The sequence below is a fragment of the Stegodyphus dumicola genome, chromosome 4, assembly GCF_044657685.1.
Source record: "Stegodyphus dumicola isolate Sdum_Otavi_A_Nest chromosome 4, ASM4465768v1".
Taxonomy (NCBI): domain Eukaryota; kingdom Metazoa; phylum Arthropoda; class Arachnida; order Araneae; family Eresidae; genus Stegodyphus; species Stegodyphus dumicola.
Genome location: NC_140771.1, coordinates 57072976 through 57093649, shown reverse-complemented (window position 1 = coordinate 57093649; position 20674 = coordinate 57072976). Strand labels below are relative to the sequence as shown.

Here is a 20674-nt window from a genome sequence, read left to right as displayed (position 1 = left end):
TATAGAATTTTAAATGCTCTAAGAAATGTTGACAAGGAAAAATTCAACAAAAATTTCTTTTCATATGCTAAAAATAGATTCTGTTAATGAAACTCATATGACAAAAGATTACATTTAGTGCTATTTTAATTCAGAATAACTAATATGTTATTCACCATATGCCCAGAAACGACAGCAAGATATGTCGGCACCGTATGGCAGAATTTAAGGAAGAAAAAATTTTTGGAATTTGGGGAAGCACCGAGCAGCAAAATTAAGGGATGAGAAGTTTTATAATGCAAACTTTTCGTAATCAAAAAACATGCACTAACCTCAAGCATTTAAAGGAGTAATGATTTTCCCTGTTATATATCATGCAAATAAAAGAGCATGGATTACAGAAGCATTAATGAATGATTGGTTTGAAAATCAGTTTATACCCGACGATCAGCAACATTTGAATTCAGTTGGTTTACTGGATGACTCAAAAATAGTCCTGATTGTAGACAACTGTTCGGCTCATACTTAAAGTTTTAATGAAAAATAATGTATCCCTATTATTCTTTCCTCTAAATTGTACGTGTATCATTCAGCCTATGGATATCGGAATAGAGCATGCTCTGAAATGCAAATATAAAGCAGCATTTTTAAAATCCATGTTAAATTTCTTGAACAGTGGCAAGACTATTCAAGAATTTTTGAAATATTTTAGCATAAAATCTGCTGTGTGGAGCATCGCAAGATCGTGAAAGAATGTTCTCGAGATACGTTAAAAAATGCTTTGCATAATTTATGGCCAGCTACCATATTACCGGTGAGGACAATGAAGATGATATCCGCCAATTTGAAGGTTTTCGTATATCGAAAACTATGGGTGAAATTTTCCAGTTAATGGATTTTGTAAAGAAATATGGAGCAGCAGTAATAAATGAAGATGATATAACAGAAGTTTTTCATTGCAATGACAATGCCCCAATTATCAATCAATTAACGAACGGCGAAATCTGTAGTATGGTTCTAAATCCTGAAAATGCCGCTACAGATAATGACAGAGAAGTTATTGAAAATGAAAAAATTTTGATTGACAAGTTAGTCGGTATTCTTGACACAGCAATTACAGGACTTGAACAGTGGAACTTTGTAACTGAACAAGAAATTATGTCTGTTTATAGAATTAAAGAGAAAGTATTAGTACAAAAAAACGAAGCAACTTCAACAACTTACATTGAAAGAAATGTTTAATAAAGTAAATAAATAAATATTGAGTTTTTTTTTTTTTTTTTTTTTTTTTTTTTTGGGTAAAATTTGATACCCTTTAGATCATAATTGCTCTTTATTCCATAAATTACGGTTTCATATTTTTAATTGTATAATTTCTGCATGCCATATTACCAGATTTAAATTGATGATCTATAATCCGAAAAAATCCCAAATCCGCAATCGCCGCAGTCTTGACAAGTCTGGATTTCGGACTTTGTACTGTATTACATTTAACTAGTTTGGATGGGTGAGCAGCATTCCTGAGCAAAGTAAACCCATCTGCATCCTGACTTTGCTTAATTGAACGTTTACTGCTCTTTTTAGAAGGCTGTTTAGGCTTAACAGTATCTGAGGCTGTAGAATTCATGCTATTATCATCAACATTGTCACTAATAACATTCATATCAATTTTAGCATTAGTTACATTTTCAGTTATATATTCATCAACTTTTTTACGTAGATTTTCCTTAAGAATTATAGAGACATTTTCATTTTCATACCCAACATTTTGTAAAGAAACCAAGTTTTGCAAGTTTAGGATATTGTTTTTACCGAAAGACTCGCATTTATCTTGGTATAACTGAAGTAGTTTTTCGGCGATTCCTCAAACACGTTGGTACAAAATCCTTAGGGCATGCTTTCCTTGTTCAGTCGGAACCTGGTCTACATGGCTCACGTAACCATCTTTCAGCATGTTGAGGTAAATTTCTAATTTTTCAGCATATCTCAGAGCAGAGACGAACTCACAATACTTGTCCATAAGTAACAGTTCATTGCGGTCATTATAATTTTTTTATCGGTCAGACCCGCCACAAGGTGACGAGAGACTGCCTTAGCATCCACATTTGAAAGTTGTGAGAAGTCTATTTCCTCCATGGAAATACACAAAATAATCCTCCAGAATCACTCAATAGGTCATCACAACAGAAAATATCATCACCAAAAGCTGATTAATTAATAAAGTAAACCTGATGTTATGCGATAAACACATGAGCATGAAGCTGCAATGAAATGACACACCCCACAGAACAGGAGCAATGAAAAAAACCCACCCACCTCTAAGGACGCTTCAGGTAGAAATGTTCCATTCTACAAAGAAATTGAGACTTTAAAAAATTATTTGATAAAATTTAAAATGTTTGATAAACTCAATGAAATAAATAAAATAACAATCTCAATGAAAACATCAGAAACCAAATTAAAACGTTTTAAATTTATACGACCATTATTGATTAGAGTAGTTTTTTCCCACTAAATAAATCAAAAGAAATACTGCAACTTGACAAATTTGCCACTTTTTTAACTAGTATTATATTTCAATGTTACAATGATATACAAGCATTAAAATATTTTTAAATGATATTTATAGAAATGAAAATATGGGAAATCAGTTGCAGCTCATAAGAATGAATTATGCCCATTTCTCTATTAAACTTTCGAATAAGTTTAATTAAAATGTATCCTTTAAATCTTCATAGATCTGATACTAGGAAGTAGTAGGGTACAAGAGGCTACTCATTTCTGAGATACAAAAAATTGTAGCACCTAATTTTGATTAAAAAAAAAAACACTACAAAATGAATTCTGCTCCTGTTTCATATATACAATTAGTATCTTTTATACAAATATAGTCATCATACATTAGACAACAGAGAAGTTATAAACTTAACAGACAAGAAATCTGATATTCAAAATCAGTACCAAGATCAGAATGATGAAAAGGCAAACAATGCATCATCAAAAGATGAAATTATTAAGTTACAAATAACAAGGTAATATGATGTTTCTAATCATTCACTATATTGCACTGCACAAGTGATTTCTCAAACTGACAGAAGTTAATAGTCACGTAGTGATGAAAGCAAAAATTAATAAAAAAGGATTTGCTAGGTTGGTATCACAATTATATAAGTTATTCTGTAAGAGTAAAATCAGTGATAAACTTAAGTAGAATGTTTTATAGTGAGATGTATGCCAAGTAAAAATGTCGCAGTAGAATGAAATTATTGATCATTCATATTTATGCTAAAGAATAATTGGTTTTCCTCGACATAGAGGTGTTTTATTTAGTCTGAACTGAAATTAAGAATCAGGACTCTTCACATGCTTTATTATGAAAAAATGTCTATTGCATACATGTGAAGCATAAGCATATGCTACAGCAAGATGGTAGTCTCAGAATATAATTCATTTTCACTTTCTGCAAAAAATTTCTTTCAAAAAAATTGTTGGTAAACCAGAGGAGTCCAGATACTAGATTATTACTATTCAGTGTCTGGAATTGGGACATTCTACTGTATAATAGTTTTGATAAACCCAGCTAGTGTAATAAATACTGCAGCTAGTGTTTCATTGGTCTAGATAATAGTTTAAAATAACAGAAAGATTGTTATTGTTCTTAAATCACTTAGTCTGTTAATTAATTACAGTCTGTTAATTAATTCAGTCTGTAATTTTTAAAAAATTAATATCTTATGCTTTGCTGAATGGCAACTGGTGTATAGAAAATAAAAACACTTCGCACTGCACAGCAACAACATTTTTTTTTTTTTTTAAATAGCTGAATTTTTTTATTAAACATGAAAGATAAATATCTCATACTTCGCTACACTATTTTCAAGCTGCCAAGTTTTTTCTTTATGGAAGAAAGAAATCTGTTGCTATCTTTCATCTTGTTACTGGCCATGATTGCCTTTTAAAACATCTGCATCAAATGAACATTATCCCAACTTCAGTTTGTAAATAGTGCAACCTTCATGAGGAAATGGATGCCTTAGATCTGAGTCATTGCCCTGAACTTAATGGATCACTCTGGGAAAGATAATGGGAGGCGAGACACAAAAGAGATTTATAGACTATACTGTGGATTCTTTTTTAGTTTTACTGTTTCTACAGTTGTCTTTATAATGTCTTTATATGTCTACAATTGTCTCTGCCATTAGAAATTTAAAAAAAAAAAAAAGAGAGAGAGTTTTCTGATTAGATTTGAAATATAAATATCTTGTACTTTCATGAGTGGCAACACATTGCTTTAGAATTCTTGATACAATTTTTAGTGTTGTCATACATTTTAATTTTTTTGTTTTTGTTTTTGTCTGTTTTTTCTCAATCATCATACCAATGTTCAGTTTTCTTAGTAAGATGACTTACAGTACATTTTTGTCTTTTTCTTGTCATATGAGATTGTATTGACAATTAATGCTGTGTCATAGAAATAGATTGTACCTATATGCCGACTTATTATAAGAAGTATGATTTAAAAGAGGTAATAAAAGATTATTATCTGTACCATATTGATTACTAAGACTTTAAGCATAGAGTTTTATTACTGCTCGTCAGCATGTGATCAGCACTAGAGGTAAAATTAATTCTGCAGTGCCACATTACATGCTGGGGCGTGGCATTTAAAAGTGAATCAAAATAAGTAACAATATGCATTATTTTGATATGAAACTATATTACAAATGAATATATATATTAAAAATTAATTTATTAAAAGATAATTAAACTGATATTATTGCAGACTATATATTTCAGAATGTTATTTGTGCATGATCTTTGTGCAAAATGAAAATTTGTTTCCATTCCAAATCTCATAAATTTACACTAGTTCTAGCCTTCCCTCCACGCCTGTATCTGCATATATATTCAAAACATACTGCCAGTTGAACTTGAAAATAAACAACGAGATGTAGCTTTTCCCGTGTTAGCGCATGACTGGCACCTCAGACATCTCCACGCACATGAATGTTGATTGGCTCTTCAGCAATAATGTCAGTCATGCACCAGTGCATGATCAGCAGCGAATGTGTTAAAAATTATATATGGAGAGAGGACTGAAATCTATGTGTTATTACAAAATTTCATCAGCACTCTTAAAATTTTGTTTTTGATGCAAATTAATTACTTTTTAAATGATTCACTTAGCTACCTTTCTTAATCAGTAATACACTTTTATAATATGGAAGATAAATGAAAGTTCCTAGGCCTTGTCAACTGGCAACAATTTCTGAAGGTTGATCTCCAGTTGGGAGTAGGAAGTTGGTAACTTTTCATGAAATATTCATTTCACAATAATTATAAAATGATAGTCATCAAAATATGGTAACTTGCTTTAATACTGAAAAGAGAAAGTTATAGCCAAATGTTTTCAAATGTCACAAAAAAAAAATCACCAAAGCCCCAAAATACAGACAAATTCTCAAAATCTCCAATTGTAGTGGTAGGAACCACTACTGGTAGTAGGAAACACTACAATTGGTGGTAGGAACCACTACTGGTGAGTAAAACTATTACATTTTCAAGTTAGTATGGAGGTTGATAATAAAAACAAGGAAATATGAAAAGTAAATATTATTAAAAAAAATAATGAATTTGGTAAACTAAAACCATTATTAATTAAGGCATAAATTTAATTTCTTGCAACCACTTAAAGTATTTTAATATTTTAATGCATTTTTCTTGACTCTATAGGTAATTTAAAAAGGCACACACACACAAAAAAAAAAAAAAAAGAAAGAAAGAAAAAAAAAAAAAAAAAAAGAGCGTTTGGTGCTTCTTAATTATCTACATTTGCTGTTTTAGATAAAATATACCAAAAAGATTACAGTTTTAGATATCTAAAACAGCAATCTTTTTGGTATATTTTCAAGCATACATACAACAGTAACCAAATTATGCATGTGCATATCACACACATGTTTGAATGCACATTTATATGCTTTACATTTAACTCTCATTTGGCAGAACAATATTCATTGGTTAAAAAAACATAAATATCGGCAATGCAGACTTTTGTTTTTTACTCAGAAAAGGCTTATTTTTTTAATTTCTTATGAGCAGAACAGTTCTCGTAAAGCATAAAGATAGCCATACGAAAGTTTCTCGACGATTTCACAAAGTCACAAATGAGCTGGCAACTTTTCAGGGAGATGTGGATAATCAAAAAACACTATATGCTTTTATCAATACCAAAATTCTTAATGTAGTAGAAAAGGGAAAATACACTGCTGGATATATAAAGTTTATGAAAGCATAAAATAGATCTATACCTGGATAGAGTGACACTTTTCCATATAGCAGCTATTTCGGCCAAAGAGAGCTTCCTTTCCACAAAGCGACATTCTGGTAGGTTTTCTTTCTGTGCTTGTTGTACATGTTTAGATGTGAAATTTTCTTTATGGAAACCATTCTCTTTATTTCTAGTAAAGTCAGGGGAGGATTTTTGTATAAGGTGTAGAGGTAATGTTTTGTATTGTTGAGGAGACAACACATTAAATCTAAATAAAGAATAATATTCAATATTTAAGATTCACATATATTCATTTTAGACTAGAAAAATATATACGGTATTTCAATTTAAATCAAAAACACATTTTGTCATATTTATATAGGATTACATTTCATGTGAACTATTAATGAAATAATATACAAACATTATTGGAAAACAATCATGACATCTCTTTCATTGAAAAAGTACTAAATATTTTTTTTTAATTCTAGTTTTAACTATTAATTTGACTATCAAGAACATTTTTGCATCTTATCTGCTTCTGAGAAATTTGGTTGGCATAAAAGTAGTTTCGGCAATGACCTGAATTTCTGGGAGTTCAACAGCTGATTTGGATGCTCAGTACTTTTAGTTCTATTTCAGTAATGTAGACTCTTTTATAAAATAACTGTTATAATTAACATCTTTATAAAAATGTGATTCATCTAGGCAAAATCTGTGGAACAGCTCATCCAAACTAACAGCAAAGAGTTGTGCATCCTTCAACCCTTTGATGAAAAACAGAGTTCAATTTTAAGACTCTCTTTTGGGGGGGAGTGAGTCTTTTTCATAATGAGGCACACTGTGCAAAAGCTATGTGCTTGTTTTTTTTTTCCCTTCCCCCCCCTCTATTGTTATAAAACAAAATTCTTTTTTTTAAATAATATTTGGACACATCAACTTCAGGATTACCTTCATAGAAAAAACAGTTTAACTCAAATTTTATTTTTGCTTACTCATGGCTATAGCATTCAAAAAATAACCCTAACTCACTATGTGTGCCGTCTACAAAATTTAACTGATGTTACTCTTCACGCAAATAATCAATAAACTGTATGGCTGTCACAAATATGATCTAACTTCCTTCAAATGAATTTCAGATTTTCTTTGTTACCATCTTCACTTTTATATGTTGATATTTCCATTGCATTTTTCTTTTATTATTATTATTATTATATATTATCAGGTATTTTCTTCCTCTACTAGCATGCCTTTGTGGTGTAATGGTAGCATACTCGGCACACATTTGAGAGGTACAGGTTTGGTCCCAGAGAAGGCATTGCACATTTTTCATCTCTCCTGCTTCAGAAATAACCTAATGACTCTACAGTATATATATTCCAATTTCAACTGCTTTCTGGCCAGTTTTACCAATTTTTGGAGTTAGCCATTTTGTATTCACCTTCTAACAACTCTCTAGAATTTACTTCGAGCAAGACGCCATTTTGATCAAATTACCACCATCTACGGCTATCAAACCCCCTCCAATTTTTGAGTCAGGTTGTGCCCACTGTCTGTTACATTTCATCGGTCATAACTTCATGATGTTTTTTCCCCCCTTTTACATCGTCCCACCTAATTGGTGAGCTGAATTCTTATTTTTTTCTGGAGGCAAACAGCAATTTTTAGCTCATAGCTTTTCACAGAAGTCATAGATACAGGTATGTTTAAGATGTTTTCTTACCCTTGTTTTAATTTTGGTCATAGGCAAGACCTAATATGATGCACTTTATTGTTTAAATTTAAAAAGTTATTTTCCTACTTTTACAAAGTTTTAACTCTTCAAGCTAAGTAGGTCCTCCCTTAAAATCATGTATAAGTTGACTAATAGCAATTCGCTATTATTTTATTCTGTACATTTGCCTAACCAGGCTAGTTTGTATAGTTTTTTCCTTGCACCATTAATGTGTTTCTCATTTACTTTTAACCAGCAGAAGCGTCGGGAAATGAAAGAGACAAATTGAGACTTAAGTTGTATTAGGTAATTTTATCAGTTTAATAGTCAAAAAATTTTTCTGTGTTCAGTCACAATTATTCATGTTTTGATGAAACACATCATGGAATTAGCTGGATTCAAAGCTCATTATGCATTTCCCTTGAAAAGTCCGTAATGAGATTTGAATTAGGCTAATTTACCATTTACCAATTCTTAGTAATTTTGCTAGTGTTTTAAATAATTTTTGTCTTTATTTCAAATGTTTTAGGAATGTTTAAACTTCCATCAACATATTTTAACATTCAATTTTGATTTGAATTTTACATTCACTTTTTATTTGTCAATTTTCTTGTTAAGAATTTCATACTTCTTGTATTTAAACTTTTTGTAATTGCAATTTATTTTTACATAGTGTTAAAAAATTATGCATGGAAACCACAGTATCACATTTGCTTTTAAGCAATAGCATAAAGAATTTCCTTTTTCCCTTATTTTCAAATTTTGCAGCACAATACACAAAATTCTTGACCACACAGGTCTTTTTTAGTTTGTTCTCCTTTCTTCAATTATATATATATATATAATGGTGTATGATCTTAAATTCAACTGATAAAACTTAAATTTAACTGATAGGGATATGATAATTTGTTCCTAAACCTGAGAAGGCGGTATAAGTTGGATGACTATCAGTTGAAGGATTTGTACATAGTGTAATTACAAAGCTGTATATAATGTAAAAAGCTAATTGTCTTCAGACTTACGCTATTACTAAAAAAATGGGCCTATTTCATAATCTTTAGTCTGTCAAATAGCTCCTTGACAATGAAAATTCCTTTTTTCCTTTTCTAAATTTCTTAATCATTACGACATGACAATTAGTCAGAAATTAATTAATTTCCATTCACTAGTATTTTCAAAAAAAAAAAATCACAGACGGTTTCACTCAAATAAGAGCTCCACAACATACGTCCCTCAAGAATTCCTAGTCCCTCCCACTACCATAAATTACTTCACATAAGTCTTACCGACTGATATAATTCAAAGCCCCCGCTGCCGATAAAGAATTTCAGAAAACGAACCCTTCAGAGTCAGATGCGAAGAAAACACTTTGCCCACTTCCCACTAGAAAGAATGTAAGTTAATTAATGCTTTTTCTGGCCTTTTATATCTTTATGTACATTCCCTTTTCTTATTATATATTTTTTAAATTAAAAATTTTTATTTTTTATCTTTTGATTTGTTTTTGCAAAGATTGCATTATATTTCTTATGTTTTGTAATTTTCTAATGTTTATTTCAATTACTTTGAATTCTATTTCATAATGCCAATTTCCAATGTTTAATTTTTACAAATAGTTTTGAATTAAAATGCATAAACACGAGGGTGTCAGGGGACAATTACTCGAGCAATATCAATTTTACTGCAGAAATTGCTTTTCACTCAAAATAGAATTAGCTAAAATGCTTAATCGGAATGAGTTCTTTGTTTCTCTGCATTGGTTCTTAATCCCTTCTATTCACGGAAATGTATGGCGTAGCTTAAATTGCCGATTTGGCATTGCCTTATTACTCGAGTAAAGGACGAAACACCTTCGTATTTATTTCTTAATTATTGTTCATTGAATGAGAGTTGGTTTGTTCCCCTTGAAAAGTCAACTAATTTGCGATCAATGGCAATGATTACTTGCATTTCATTTAATTCCTTGCTTTTAATTTATTTCTTTTTACAATTGAAATTTTGTTATTCATGATTTAATTCAAGTCCCCGTTAAACATTTTTAACAATTTACATTCAAGTTACTTTAAAACAGTTTTTCGAAATTGAACTTATTAACTATGGATTCACTCTTTTAAGATAATCCTACTAAAATTAATCTTAGGAGATAATATAATCAATATTTCTTTAGTAAATAGTTTTAGTTTTTAGTTTGTAATTTAAGAAAGGAGAACAAACTAAAAAAGACCTTTGTGTTCAAGGACCTTTGTGCATTGAGCTGCAAAAATTAGAAAACAAGTTAAAAAGAATATTCTACATGCTTTTGCTAAAAAGTCTGTGTGATACTGTGGTTCCGGTGAATAATTTTAACACGATTTAAAATAATAGTGCAATGAAAATTGTAAAAACAAGATAAATGAAATTATCACGGGAGTAGTAACAAATAAAAAGCGTATTTAAAACTTAAATCAAATTGGAAGTAATATGTTGATTAAAGTTAAAACTATCTTAAAACATTTGAATAGAAATACAAAAGTTACATAAGACATAAGCAAAATTACAAAAAGTGGTAAATGGTAAATTAGCCTAATTTGAATCTTATCATGGACTCTTCAGGGGAAATGCATAATGATTTTCGAATCCAGCTAATTCCATATCGTGTTTCGTCAAAACAGAAGAATTGAGACTGTACATGAAACTTTTTGATTATTTAACTGATAAAATAACCTAGATAAAAACTTAATTTCTCTGTTTCATTTCCCAACGCATCCGCTTGTTAAAAATAAATCATAAACACATTAATGGTGTAAGAAAAAACTATACAAACTGGTCTGGTTAGGCAAATGCACAAAGTAGAATAAATAGCATATTGCTATTAGTCAAAAATACAAGATTTTTAGGAAGGACCTACTATATATACACACACACCATATTTTACGGATTATAAGACACACTTTTTTTTTCAAAAAATTGCCTCCAAAATTAAGGTGTGTCTTATACTCGAAATTAGTATAAAAAAGTACAGTGTTTGTTTTAAAATTCCCATCAGTCTTAAAAATGGTTATATATTCGACGTTGTGGGAAATATAACCTGGCAATATTAGATTCAGCTGGCAACACTGTCTCCCTCGCACCCTGCCATCACAAACCCAGAACATTGTCTAGCCTATGATGCGTCATTGCAGTCTACGATGCCAGTGAACTTGAAATGAAAGTGATTTGTGTTATCAGTAGCAGTACAATATTTTTCTTAGTAGCTAGTTTTGCAATGGTAAAAATAAGGTATTCATATGATGCAGGCTATAAATTGAAAGTAAAAGCATATGCAGAAGAACATGGAAACAGAGCAGCTAAGTGGTATTTTGACCCTCCACCAACTGATAAAACCATTTGTGATTGGTGCACTAGCAAAGAAGAATGGAAAATAATTAGGAAGACTAAATGCGCAAATAGAGGAATAAATGCAATGGCCGAAACTAGAAGATGATGTATTGAAATGGATTCAAGGACAGCATCAAAATGGCACTGGAATTAACACAAAAATGATTCAAATACATGCTTGTAAGCTAGCACCATAGTGGAACTTAACAGATTTTTAAGGGTGGATTTGGTTGGTGCTACAGGTTTATGAAGCTTCACGTACTTAGCATGCAAACCAAAATATCTCAGAAAATTCTACAAGAGTATGAAGAGAAAATATTGTCTTTCCATCACTTTATCATTCAACACTGAAAGAAAACCAGTGTGGAACTAAGCAAAATAGCAAATATGGACTAAACTCTTCTAACATTTGATGTGCCAAGCAACAGAACTGTTGCCATGAAAGGTACTAAAACTGTAACTATAAAAACAAGCAAACATGAAAAAATACACTGTTGTTCTTTCATGTTGTGCTGAGGGTACTAAACTTAATCCAATGATCGTTTTCAAGCACAAAAAAATACCAAAACCTTCTAAAATACCGCCAGATGTTGTTGTTCACGTACATGACAGGAGTTGGATGGATGAGGCTGGTATGAAATTAAGGATTAACAGAGTGTGGGAGAGAAAAAAGGTGTTTTATTGAAGAAGAGTTCTCTTCTTGTGCTAGACCAGTTTAGCAGTCATTGGAAAACTCTGTGAGAGAGAAATTGAGACAGGGAAATACAAAGCTTACTGTTATTCCAGGAAGGACTTACTTCCCAATTGCAACCTCTTGATGTCTTGATAAATAAACCATTTAATGTATATATTAGAGGGGAATGGAACAAATCGATGATGAAAGAAACCCAATGTGAAGTCATGCTGAAGGGAGCTTTAAAACGACCTATAATCAAACAAGTCTGTCAGTGGATAAAACAGTCGTGGTCTAGAGTAAGAGAAGATATTATTGTTAAATCTTTCAAGAAGTGCAGCATAAGTAACGCTCTCGATGGCAGTGAAAACCATCTTATATATGAAGAGAACAGGAAGAGGAAGAAAGTTCAGATGACAATTTTCAAGGATTTTAAGTCAGTTTGGTTTTATAAACTTTTTTTTTTTAGTCTGACTTTGCAATCTAATGCTAAAAATGGTAAAACTATTGTTTAAAAAAATTGCTTAAAAATTAAGGTGCATCTTATAGTTTGTAAAATACAGTATATATATTTAATAATACATTGGAACCTTGGATTATGAACTAACAAATTACATGAACAACAAACATCTCAGTGGATGAATAGTTTTTCAAGCTATAGACACTCAAATCATAATAAATGATTTTTAAAAGTTAATTTGAGATAATGATATAGAATTAACTGCTGAGGATTCCTGGAAAAACTCTATTTTCCATTGCCTAATTCTCATTAACAAAGCCTAGCAGCAAATAACTTAAACTTCATTCGCACGATAGTTTTAAAATCATCAGCAGTCTTATGCTAAGCAACCAGACTTTTCTATGTTACAAAGGCTTAAGGATTTTGCCTAAATGTTCCAACTTTTCAACTTCCTACCAACTTGGTATAAGACTCAACCAATCATAGCAAGCAAAGCAAATATCAGTCAACAATTTTTCTGAATCAGTTACACATTTATGCATGCATAACTTCCCTTTCCTTGGCTTAAACCCTATAAAACAGGAGTGAATGGACTTAATTATTTTTATGCCTTATCCCTTTTCAGACAGACATCCCATATATACATCCCATCAATGCATTACTGGAGAATGAACTTAGGGGACAGGTGATGCATATATGCATTTTAAGCTGAATCAATTTTTAAAGACAACTAGATGCTGAATATAGTTTTAGAATACTAACTTTCTGTTGGATCACATTCCGTCTAACTTGTTGTCTTGATGTCAGCTGTTGAGAGTGAGAAGGGCAAGTCTAATGTGCAGACATTGAGCTTGGCTCTTTAATTTGGCAAATGATATAAACATTCACATTTTTTATATCCCTTCGAATCCTTTTTTTATTATTATTAGTTTATTTTATTTGTTAGTTTAAAGGGGCTTTGTCCCTGAAGAATTGCTGTTTTTGTTTTGAGATTTTGCATCGGAACTCTATAAACGGTGCATCAATTTTCAAATCATTGCCCTGTATTATATTTGAAGAAATTAAATAATGAAAAATCTGTATAAATGTATGTATGTTTCTTGCATTGTGATAAAACAGCGGTAGAGCCATCTAATTTTGAATGATGTAATCCTACTATGAATATGGGCATCTGAAAGCCCAAATTTGGAATTTGCTTTATTATCCATTTCATATTTTGTAAAGCTTTAATGAATTTTTGATTAACAAACTCAACGATTTAAAAGCGAGCAATGGCAACACTCTATTGGGGGGGACCTTTTTATCTCCAGCGACGCGGAACTGTGTATTGGAAATTCTAAAGATATGCTCATTTAAAAATTATTTTGTAACACTGCTGCATGGTAAATGAGCCAATTACTGCCATGGATGAGGGTGATGATTCATTTTCTAAAGCATTAGATAAAGATATTTTAATAGGAGCATTTTGTACGACACTGGGTTCACCGAGTGCCTGCCTTCTACTTCCCATGAATGATTTTGCTACTTCTCCTTGTAATTTTTTTTTATTAATTTTAAAGTTTACTAATATATTTTGTCAATTAAAACTTTGGAATAATTTGAACAGAGCTTCCAAAACTTTTCTCAAAGTGAGCACTTTTTTTTTTTTTTTTTTTTGTATATTTTCATGTAAAGTAAAGGAAAAGGATTATTAAAAGCTAATTTTAACATTTATAATAACTTTGTAACAATCTGAAATAGTACCAAAAATTATGATGCTAAGACTTCAACTTTGTGTTGTTCTTTTTTTTTTTTTTTTTTTTTAAATAAAGTTAGGCTTGGTGAAGCAAAACCCCCATCTTGTAGGATGATTCCTTTTGACTCCCATCCATTTCGAGGAAGCATCTTAAGTAAAAATGCACCATCTTGAAAGGGTTAAAGCCATAAAACCTTATGATGACAAAACTTTGAGCTGAATGAAGCCTTATAGGACCATGAATCTGGTTAACAAGAAATTATGTTGCAGACGGATTTTGAGGGCTTTGACACTGAGGACTTTTTTTTTTAATTTATGGCATTGCATCCCTGGACAAAATAATGGGCACAGAAGTTAATAATGAAGATATAGAGGAGTTACTATAGGATCATAAAAGTCAACAAAAAATGCTAAAACAATTTAAGAAACTGGACAGAAAAAAAAAGACATTTGTGAAGGAAATGGAAGAAGAAGAGAAAAGGGAAGGAAGAAAGATGAAAAAGAATAGGAAGGAAGATGAAGATGTTCTTAGCCCTTTGATCTGTTAAATTTGTGCAAAATGAGGTAAGATGCAAAGTTTCATGTAACAGTAGCGACAGCAAGGTACAGCATAAGCATTTTCAGTGACAATAATCATGTCTCACTTAAGAAACATTCTTGAGTGAAATAAAAGCTTAGTGAGTCTCAAGTAAAATTGGATGGCACTAAAAAAAAACTCAAAGAAAAAATGAAAAAATAATAATTAAAAAAAAAAAAAAAACTCCCCAAAAGATAGTTACTGCTGTTTTTATGGAAGGGGACTCCTAATGCAAACAATAATAGCTCTTTTATTTCTCTTCATCACTTATGCTCTTCACTCTCTTTCACACAGGTACTGTACAACTAAATTAAGTTTTCATCTAATTTATAGTGTTGATCTTTTACCTTAATAATTTCCATAAGTTTTTTTTTTTTTTTTTTTTTTTTTTTTTTAAATGTGAATTGCAGCACAAAGCAATATTTTAAATTTTAAATAAGCAACCTGTGTGATGCAGAGAGGAATTAATATATGTTTATTCCTATAAGGATAATTGTTTCAGTTTACAAACATTTTGGATTTTGAAAGGACTTCACAAATGAATTACATTCGTGAACTGAGGAACCACTATAATAAGTTCAGTAGGGAATCAGAACATTCTCAAGCTTTTGGCAATATTCTCTAGTCTTGAAAAAGGCTCATAGTTTCTATTTCATAGTTTTTCAAATTTCAGAGACTCATACAGAATGAAAAATACATTAGAGCTAATAATAGCAAGAGTCAACACATGCTTGATGAAGGAGCATGATTGCAATAGGCAAGCAGATATGCAGAGGCACTACTTAGGGTTAAATGAATTTTCTGGTAGTTGCACTTATTTTAACACCATATAAATAATTTTTTGCGAGAATAGCCTATAGATCACTAAAGTTATCTCTTATTTTAAGAAATTTAGGTATTGTATTTTGATTATAAGAAAGAAAAAATATATTTGGGTTTGCACACATGTAAAAGCAAACAGCACACAATGATTTTTATGTTGATAAAAAAAGGGAGAAAATCTCCTTTTTTCTGCCAAGAAAAGGGAGAAAAAATCAAATTCTAGATATAAAAAATTAGAATTTATCTGTTGAACTGTATTTATACTTATAGCCTATCATTTATCTTCTTATAAATTTAAATCTATTATATTTTTATTTAAACTCAAGAATTCCAGGAAAAAAAAGATTTTCATGCCCATCCATTCTGCTGATAAGAAAAAGAAATTTCTAAAATTCTGGCATGACATCCGGCTGATTAAAAAATAAAAACTGCAAGTAAACTAATTTATAGTGATTTTGAGTAAACATATTATTTTCAGTTCTTCCAAATTGATCATGTTAATGCAAAGCATGCACATAAAAATAATCTTTGTGATGATTACATAATGATATGAAAGTGAATTTCACTACATTTTTTCATTAATTTCCAATTGAAAACACTTTTTCTAGATTAGTTTTCCACACTTTGTTAGGTAAATAAATAACTTGAACTTAAAATGAACAAAGAGAGTTTAACATTTTAACTTGTCATATAGATGATATAGATAAGTAAACAGATGCTGTAGGTGCTAAATCTAACAAGCTTCAGTATTCATAGAAAAAGATGATATTCAAAATACAAAGGATTTTGCCAGTAATACATCAAATAAGCAAAAATAAATAAATAAATATAAAAAATTAAGATAAGGGGAAAAAATTTAATTAACTCCAGAAATGCAAAATATATGTAATGGTAAATAAAAAAAAAGGGGGAAGAAAAGCCGACAGCTATAAAAGATTTATTCAGATAACAAGTTTATATTTCAGTACAATTTGTTGATTGAAGTAATTTCAAAGTATTATCCAGTTTGAACACAAGTATTAGGCAATTTATTGCGATTAATTAAATTGTTTACTTATATTATAGGGTTCCTCACTCTTTTTGCATAAGATAAATGTTGAGGAATCTAGTCAACTGTGTAGCAACTTATCACTCAGTTCACTTAAAGATGTAGACTCAAGAAGGGTTAGAATACACTTTATTTCACAAGAACAACAATTGGTCCCTTTCTCAGGCTTAAACTCTAACAAATAAGAACTAAACTATAAATAACTAAAGGAGACTTAGCCGAAGCTAATACAAGTATCTAATATAGTTGGTCCTTAATTTAAACTAGCCAGTGTATATCAAAAGGCACGTAATATATGGTTGAGTGTAACAGCTTCAAGAGAGACTTAGCCCGATGGCAAACATACGCTACTCAGGATTCTTAGCTCTCTCTCATTAAGTAAGTTGAAACTTCCTTAAATACTTCTTCTAACTAATTTGCATTCAAAGCAATTCTAAAAACTCATTCTGGTACGGAGTTGTAAGGGGAAACAAGAATTGATAGGAAAGATTATCTAAATTAAAATAACTGTTATAAAATTAAAATATATATATAAAGAGGGAAACAAAAGATTTGCTTTTTATAGGGATCTTTGAAACATAACAAATACTTATTTACCTGTATAAATGAGAATTATCAGAGAATTCAGTCTTTTTAGACTGAAAAAGGCAGCTTTCAATCACGTGACATTTTAAAAATTTCTGTAATAAATGAATAGTTTGTTTCCTAGAAAAAGAGAAAAAAATTAAAGGAAATCTGCATCTCAAACAGCTTCATCTTTTTAACACCATTGCAAGAACTAAATGTGTAAAAAAATATACACAGTGACCACCTCCTTAAGACAATCACGTCTGTGACAAATAATTCTGAGAACATATTAGTCACTGATGAGTAGAAGTTAACAACCTTCACAGAAGGCAACAACATTCACAGAGAACCAAAACTATCTACATAAGTAAGAGTCATCTTAAGGAGGCTCCACTGTACTACTCTGAGACATACATTATGTTAATTAACAATGCCTGAGCCTTTGGTCACTTTAATTAACAATTCACATGAACTCCATCATAAATTACTGAATTTAAATTAATATTTATGTCTTAGCTTATACATCACACAGAATGGCAAATATGGAAAATTGTATTGTTTAAATACTGTGCATAATAAATATATTTATTTGAATACTGAACTTGCATTTCTCAAATTGATTATAATTTATCACTTTGTAATGCAACTCTTTCAGTTTTATACTTTTTGCCAATGTTCCTGTCTGTTTTTGTAAAATACATAGTTAATAAATACTTTACCATATATACGAGAGTCTGATAGAATAATAATTTGAAAGAAAGGAGCATTTTGGTTTTAAGAAATCAAATATATAAAATAAACACTAATATACACCTAAAAATATTTTTATTATAAAAGAATTAGATTTAGTAATCCCTTAATGCTTGCTCATGACCTAGTGTGATTCTGCTGGTTTTATAATTTGCATTAATAAAATACATATGAATGCGTATGGCTTGAGTACCTGCTACATATGTGGTTCAAAATGATTTTGGAAAGCTCAGAACAAAACTCATGATAAATCACCAAAATAATGCTTATAAACAGTTAAAGTTATAAACAGTTAAGATTTTTACATAAAGCAATATCTGTTCACAATTTAAAACACAGTCTATTAAAATGACTTTATTTATTCAGCAGAACTTTGTTAAAAAGTTTTTAAATATCCAGAGATTTAAAAAATTTCTTACACAGAAAGTCTTATACTGAAGAAAAGCTTATCAAAAGCTGAAGAAATTAAGATAGTTAATGAACAACTTAAAAACTATCAACTGTATTAAAAAGGAATTTTTAATAAATGTTAATAATAATCTCGGATAAATTTGTGTTCAGTTCTCACAGAAGTAATTCATCATAGAATAAACCTTCTTAACACAGTTCCACAAGTATCCCAGCTTTTCGTAGCATAAAATTCAGTAATAGAAAACATATACAGATTGTAGCACACAGTAACATATATTTATTGCATTTAATGATTAATAGATATAATCAGCATATTACTGTCTAATCTATGTCATATGAAAACTATCTGAAATTTTCAAAGCTTTTGTTTTCTGATTGCATGAATACATTTTTCAGATAACATACATTAGCAGATGACAACCAGATGATAAGATCTGATTCAGAAGTCAAACAACAAAAATCAGCGTTAATTCACAAAATTTTTACAGGACTAGTTTCGATGGTTTTACCGAACCATCATCTTCAGCTGCAAAACCGCAAATGAACAAGATAGGAAATAATGTTTAGATAAGATAAGAAGGCCTGGACAAGAATAAGCAAGTGGCGCCATCTGTTGCCGAAACCAGAACTAAAACATAATTTCTCTAAAAGCCGAAGGCAAATTTGGATTGGAATTAGGATCGTTAACTAGAACAGAAAGATTTTTATGAATGTGAAATGCCTCTAGAAAATCCAGTTCTCCAATGGAAGATGTTTTTTGAATAATTTTGGCAGCAGAAAAATTGAAAGTGTGATTTTCGGACCAACAATGTTGAGCAACAGAAGACTTCTGTGTTTCCTTTTTTCTAACATATGCCTCATGTTGTTTGACGCGAAATTTTAAGGCTCTCTTAGTTTGGCCAATGTAAATTAAACCGCACTGGCAAGGAACTTTTTGCTTACAAACATTTTGTTTTCCAATCATTTCAGTGAGGGATTTTTCTGCTATTTTGTGTGTAATTTAATATTGCTCAGTTAATTTAGTTTGATTTTCTGCATTGTTTATCATGCCTTCATCCGTTAATCGTTTCACTAAATTACGCCTGAAACGGCAAAAATTCCTGAATCATCTTGACTTTTTACTTAAATGTAAATGTAAAAAATTTATCCCCAATTTTATTCAAATCAAATCTAATCAAAAACCTTCGAGTCGCGTTTCAAGAATTCTGTTAAATTGCAAACTTGCCTTACTTCGGTTCGGTCCGTGATAAGGGATACACGTCAACAATTGTCCAAAATTGAACATGAACTCTATAAGCTTCAACTGGAACTCGCTAAAACATATCCAAAATTCACTGCCCTTGAACAAAAGTCTTGGTCTAGAACGGAGAATGCAGTTAACCGTCACAAAAACACCCTTGCAGTTAAATTCGAAAAACTTCTTTTACAGTCTTCCAGTTCAAGTAGTTCAAAAAATCTTCCCATTGTAAACATCAAGCCAATAGTTAATATTTCTAATGTTAGTCTTTCAGAAGAACAAGAGAGAATTCTAAAATATAATTTTAACTTCTCACAAACCTGTAAACCCTCGATTCCAAAGATTTTGGCTCCTATCGAAAAAGCTTTCAAGTTCAGTAAAATTTCAGATTCACAGAAAGAAATGATTAGGCATCTTATCGCTCATAATGTGAAATTCAATAATAAACCTTTGAAACCAAATCTAACTGCGAGAGAAAGAGCTACAATGCGCGAGATTCATTCTAACCCGGATATTGTCATTTCAAAGGCCGACAAAGGTGGCCAGATAGTCGTCATGGATAAGAACACTTACATCGATGGTGTTACTAAACTCTTAAACGAAGGACCATATAATCCGATTCCTAAAGATCCTTCACCTTCGGACTTATCCAAAATAAAAACTGCGATCAAATCTTCGCAAATCATTTCAAGCAACTTAAAACATTTGCTTATCCCATCTGTTGCGAATTGTGCCAGATTATATGCTCTTCCCAAAATTCATAAAAGTGGTATTCCTTTCCGCCCTATTGTATCAAATTTAGGTACTGCCTCATATCCATTAGCTAAATATTTAGTTTCTAGATTTTCCACTCTATTAGACAATAAAATTTACACCATAAAAAATTCAATAGAGTTTGTAAAAAAGGTTAAAAACGTTTCTCCTCGTAATTTACTCATGGTTTCTTTTGATGTAAAATCATTATTCACCAATGTCCCAGTGGAGGGTGCATTAAGATGTCTAGAAACCAGACTTCGCGTATTTCATTTCTCTTGCATCGACATTGATGAGCTAATTTCTCTCACTCAACTCTG

At 30.8% G+C, this 20674-nt stretch overlaps 1 protein-coding gene across 2 annotated transcripts in view; it reads right to left on the bottom strand.

Annotated features, from left to right (window-relative positions):
• LOC118194863 (DEP domain-containing protein 1A-like) overlaps positions 1 to 20674 on the bottom strand; it is a 103422-nt gene that overhangs the window by 56605 nt on the left and 26143 nt on the right. For both annotated transcript variants that reach the window (XM_035366075.2, XM_085814933.1), the window contains exons 3-4: positions 17234 to 17341; positions 6291 to 6518 (exon numbers count right to left, since the gene is read on the bottom strand). In XM_035366075.2, coding sequence (XP_035221966.1) covers positions 6291 to 6518; positions 17234 to 17341 — 336 coding nt within the window. The remainder of the gene's footprint in view (positions 1 to 6290; positions 6519 to 17233; positions 17342 to 20674) is intronic.